We start from the raw sequence: 5,744 nt of genomic DNA on the forward strand, positions 1-5,744 counted from the left end.
ATCGATTTCGATTTTATTTAAAAAAAAAATAATAATAATAATCCGAATGAATGATGATGATGATGATGATGATGATGATGATGATGATTGTAATTATCGTCTTTGGGAAATAAGATAAAATAATTAAATTAGGAGAAGAGAGAGAGAGTGAGAGTGTGAGAGAGATAGAGAGAGAAGAGAGGAGGTGGAAGGGAAAATCATTAGAAAAAAAAAAATTTTTTTTCTATCTCTCTCTCTTTCTCTCTCTCTTTTTTTTTTTTTGATCCTTTCGTAATAAAATTTCATTTCTTTTTTCTTTTTTTTTATTTTTCAATTTTTTTTTTGATTTAGAGAAAAAAAAAAATAATAATAATAATAATAAGAAAAAGAAAAAAGGAAAAAGGAAAAAGGAAAAGGGAAAAAAATTTAATTTTACGTTTAACTTAACTTTGACGATTGATTTGAATTTATCATATTTTCAGTTTTAATGATTTTTAAAAAAAAATAAAAAATTATTATTATTATTATTATTATTATTATTATTATTATTATTATTATTATTATTATTATTATTATTATTATTATTATTATTATTATTAATTTTTTTTGCGATATTCATGACATTTTGTAAAAAAAAAAAAAAATTTTTTTTGCATTAATTTTTTTTTTTTTTTTTAACTAGCTAATCGAACATAAAAATAGAAATGCGTGGAAAATTTGGGGAAAAATGTGGAAAAATGCGTGGGTAACAGGAAATGACGTATTTTAAAATCAATAATAATAATGATAAAAATTTGAAACCTTTTTTTTTTTTTTTTTTTTTCGTACGTTTATTTTCAATAAATTTGAAATCATTTAAAATTTCTTCAATATCTCTCTTGAGAATTTTCACACGTTTCCCCGAGTGTGCGGGTGCGTGTGCGTGAGTGCGGGGATGTGCGTGTGAATGTGTGAAAATTTTTAAGCGAAATTTAATTTTCAATTTCTCCGTGTAATTAAATTATAAAATTGTTTATGTTAAAATTATCATTTATGATTTAACTTTAAAATCATCATCATCATCATCATCATCATCATTATTATTAATTGTAAATTCATTGACGAAAATTATTTTTTATCATTAAATCCATTTAAATATTAATAACTCGAATCGGAAAAGGAAATCAAAGGAAAATAGAAAATTTAATTTTGTAAGAAAGAGAGTGAGAGAGAGAGAGAGAGAGAGAGAGAGAGAGAGAGAGAGAGAGAGACAAACGACTTCGCTTAAGGTTTTCATTGTAAAAAATTGTTTAAAAAATGTTTGTCGTTGCCATTTTGTTTTTCTTCCCCCCCCCCACCCACCTTGTCGAAACCGAGAAAAATGAAATTTATTATTATTATTATTATTTGGGAAATGGTTTTTTTCGTATTAAAAAAAAAAAAAAAGTTTTCCACTTTTCCGAATGAAAACGTTACACGGTATTATTTTCTTTTTGTTTTTCATGTTTGTTTTAAACCGTTTGTTTCGTTATTATTATTATTATTATTTTTCGTGATGACGTGAAACGTATGAAAAATTCTCACGCGAAGGGAAATAAGAAGAAGAAGAAAAAGAAGAAGAATAAAGAAAAAAGAGAGAGAGAGAGAAAGAAAACATTTTCTTTTTTTTTTTTGTTTTTGAAAACCGTTCGTTTATGTTTACAAAAGTTGATGAAATCAATTTTTTTCCCGTTCGTTTGTTCGTTTGTTTGTTTGTTTTAACTCATTCGAGAATTATACATGACTGTATAATCAATCTAATGGAAATTTTCGTGAAAGTTATTTACGTGACATTTTGCGGGGGGAAAGGGGGGTAGGGTAGGGGGAAACGCGTCGAAATCGCGAAGTAAAATTATTTAAAAAGGAATGACAAACGAACGAACGACATTAATAAACAATTTTCATTTTGCGTTTAAAAAAAAAAATTTTTTTGGTTTTATAATTATTATTATTATTATTATTATTATCATTATTATTTTCGATTTTCATGGAAATGAAGAAAATTTTTTTTTTGTTACGCATCAACTTATTGTTTTTTGCGCTTTTTTTTTTTTTTTTTTTAAATTTACATTCATTTACTTGTTTAAATACAAGAAAAAAAAAAGTAGTCGTGGAATTAGATATTGGAAAATTTTAAAACTTTTTTTTTTCTTAAAAAAAAGAAAATTTCCCGCCAAAAAAAAAGAGAGAAAGAAAATCACAATGCAAAAATTATAATAAACTTTTTTTCTTTTATTTTTTGCTGTTGTAAAAAAAAAAAGTTTTTTATAGAATAAAATGAAATTTTTTAAACTTCTTCACTCAACCTTCGATGAATTCCTTTTTTCTCTCTCTCTCTCTCTTTCTTTTTCTTCTTCTTTTTTTACGCCCTATCAACCTTTTCATCATTTAATTTTTTTCCTTTTTTTTTTTTTTGTTCCCTTTTTTTCTTTTTTTTTCTTTCTTTCTCGTTTTTTTCTTTTCTTTTTTTTCATTTATTTTTTTGTTCTTATAAAATATTATGTAATTTAATTAAAATGACGATTTTTATTATTATTATTATTATTTTGTCGAACGAATGATGAAAGTCAGTCAGTGACGAAAACAAAAAAAACGGAAACGGAAACGATGAATATGTCAATAATTTTCCACCTTCCGTAAGGTAAACATTAAAATGAAAATTTGTCATTTCTGAACGTGGTTTAAGTTATTACGTAGTGACGTCAATGATTTTTAAACATGGCAACTTTTTTATTTTTTTTCAATAGTTTATCGTTTGTGCGCTTTTCCGTTATAAATTTTCAACGTCGTAAAAAAAATTTGTTAAAAATTACCCGCGAACGTCATAGTTCGTTAATTTTCCTTATCATTCGATTAAATATGGCGGTGAAATATTTTTGCGCCGTGAAAAAAAAAAATTTTCCCTCGTTGTTCTTCCTTATCACGTATTTTTCAGGTGTGCTCGTTTTTGCAAATTTTCTGACCTTCTCCTGTCACCTTTTGTCAAATGTAATTGAAGAGAGAATTTAATGAATTCAATTCGTAAATTTTATATTAATGATAATAATAATGATAATAATAATAATAATAAACGCGAGCACGAAATCATTATCATTATTGTTCTTTTTTTTTGTCAATACCTGACAGGTGATTATTGATATTACTAATTACGTATATTAATTTTTTACCTTTTTCCTTTTTTTTTATACTTTAATAATAATAATAATAATATTAATAATAACAATAATAATAAGAAATATTAAATTAATGTTAATTTAAAAACGAAAAAAAAAATAATAGAGAAAGAGAGAGACAGAGAGAGAGAGAAAAAGACAAAATACACGACATGATTACATTGAAATGTGAGAATGAGGGAAAATTAGGGGAAATTTTTTCCCCGAAAACAATAGTAACGAATTTTCGGGGATTTTTTTGTTTTTTTTTTTCAAGAAATTAAATTTAACAAAACAAAACGAAAAAAAAAAAGACTTTTAAAAGGCGGCGGTGGTTTATCCGGGAAAAATGTAGGAAGGGGTGGTGGTGGTGGTGGTGATGGTGATGATGTTTAAAGATAAAAAAAAAAAATTATTTTTTTCCCCTTATTGACGCCATGTTTTTTTTTTTTCATTTGTTTAAATTAATAATAAATTAATAATTCTTGAAATTCTTTTTTTTCTTTTTTATAAAATTCATTATCATTATTATTTGTTTTTTAAATAATAATAATAATAATCGTTGGAATGAATAAATGAATCGATATTGAATCATTTAAATTTGGAAAAAAAGAAAATTTTATTTGTTAAAAGAATAAGAAAACAAAAAACGGAAACGGAAATGACTTGCGTATTTGTTTTTTTAAAAATAATTTTTTACCGGAAATTATTAATCCGTTACCCTTTTTCGGTTTAAAAATTCTTATAAAATAAATAAATAAATAATAATTTATTAAGGGTATTAGAAATTGAAAACTTTTTAGTAAAATAAATTATTAAAAATTGTTTAATAAATATAACTTTAAACTTTTATTATTATTATTATTTAGCATGTAACAAAAGCTCGTGGAGCTTTTCTTTTTTCTTTCCCCCCCCCTCTTCTTTGGAAAAATATATAATAAAAAAAGTAAACAAAAGTTAAACCTTTGGAAAAATTTTTTTTTTATTCTGGACAATCATCCTGTAGAAATTTACGCGGGATATCAATGTAAGAAATGAAATGAAAATCTGTAGGAAAGAAGGAAAAAAGGAAAAAAGGAAAAAAGATTTACAACATGACGTTTTGTTTGATCTTTTTTTATTCGAACCTTTTCCTTTTTTTTTTTTTATTTACCCGGATCAACTTTTTTATTTTTTTATTTTTTTTTCTTTAAATAATAATATTATTATTATTATTATCGTTGGTGAATTCGAGTGTAAAGTAAGGAGTTTAAAAAAAGGAAAAGACAGAAATTATTTATTTTAATGTAAGGGGGGGGGGGAAACCTCTGGAAAAAAGAGGAAAATTAATATGAATAATTAATTATTTTTAATTACGTGATATTACGTGAACGTCGATTCCACCATTTTGTTCTTCTCGCCATTTTTATCTTAATTATACGTGTATAATATTTTAATATGGATTTTACTTTAAATATTATTATCATTATTACTTTTTTGTTTTTATTTGCTTTCATTAAACGAAATAGAAAATGAAGCAGTATGGCTAAGGACAACAACGTTACCGTAGATGAGGAAAGTTTTAACGCGACGACAGATTTTTTACCAAATCAATTTTCAAGGTTTTATCAATTAACCTGGGAAGATTTGGCATTGGCAACCGTTCTTTGTATATTTATTATAATAACGGTCGTAAGTATAGATTTTATTCTATTTTTAAATTTAACCAATCAGCGTTAAGATAAATTTTTATTTTAGGTTGGCAACACTTTGGTTATTTTAGCCGTTATCGTGACGAAACGATTAAGAACGGTTACTAATTGTTACGTCATGTCATTGGCCGTCGCTGATTGGTTGGTTGGTGTTTTCGTCATGCCACCGAAAGTGGCGCTACATTTGATGGGTGAGTAAATTTTAAAGTTTTCGTTTCGTCTCGCCATTTTTATTTTTATTTTTATTGTTTCTCGATTAAAGTTTTTTTTGTTTCGTCTCGTCATTTTTTTTTTTTTTTATTGTTGTTGTCGATCGATCGATCAAGGTTCGTGGGAGTTGGGAGAAATTTTTTGTGATATTTGGATATCATTAGACGTACTCTGTTGTACGGCATCAATATTAAGCTTGTGCGCTATAAGCGTCGACAGATATTTGGCCGTTACACAACCGTTGAATTATTCGAGAAGAAGAAGATCTAAAAAATTGGCACTTTTAATGATATTAATTGTTTGGTTGGTCGCCATCGCAATAACGTGTCCACCGATATTCGGATGGTAAGTACGATTTATATTTATTTTATAAAAAAATTATCATGACCTCAACAAACAAACAAAGAAAGTTTAATTAATTAAGATGATTTAACGGTCATTTTGTGAACTTTGACCTTTATTAACCGTCGCTTTAAAAAAAAAACTCTTTTTTACTACCATTTAATAAAAAATTATATGTATGTGAATGAATGGGTTTTATTATATATATATAAGAAAGTTAATTTGAGAGTAAATATACTTTTCGAATTAAAATTATTTTTATACAAAAAAAAAAAAATGTCAGCAAAAAAAAATTTTTTTTTTTTTTTATTTGTTGAATTATATTCAAAAGTCATTTGTGAAAAAAAAAAAA

At 25.2% G+C, this 5,744-nt stretch overlaps 1 protein-coding gene across 1 annotated transcript in view; it reads left to right on the plus strand.

Annotated features, from left to right (window-relative positions):
- Positions 1 to 4,670: 4,670 nt before the first annotated feature.
- Phum_PHUM434300 (class A rhodopsin-like G-protein coupled receptor GPRnna3, putative) overlaps positions 4,671 to 5,744 on the plus strand; it is a gene marked incomplete at both ends in the record, with an annotated part of 3,360 nt that continues 2,286 nt past the window's right edge. Inside the window, 3 exons of the mRNA XM_002429431.1 lie at positions 4,671 to 4,820; positions 4,887 to 5,031; positions 5,167 to 5,395. Coding sequence (XP_002429476.1) covers positions 4,671 to 4,820; positions 4,887 to 5,031; positions 5,167 to 5,395 — 524 coding nt within the window. The remainder of the gene's footprint in view (positions 4,821 to 4,886; positions 5,032 to 5,166; positions 5,396 to 5,744) is intronic.

The sequence above is a fragment of the Pediculus humanus genome, genomic scaffold, assembly GCF_000006295.1.
Source record: "Pediculus humanus corporis 1103172108202 genomic scaffold, whole genome shotgun sequence".
In the NCBI taxonomy this organism is placed as follows: Eukaryota; Metazoa; Arthropoda; class Insecta; order Psocodea; family Pediculidae; genus Pediculus; species Pediculus humanus.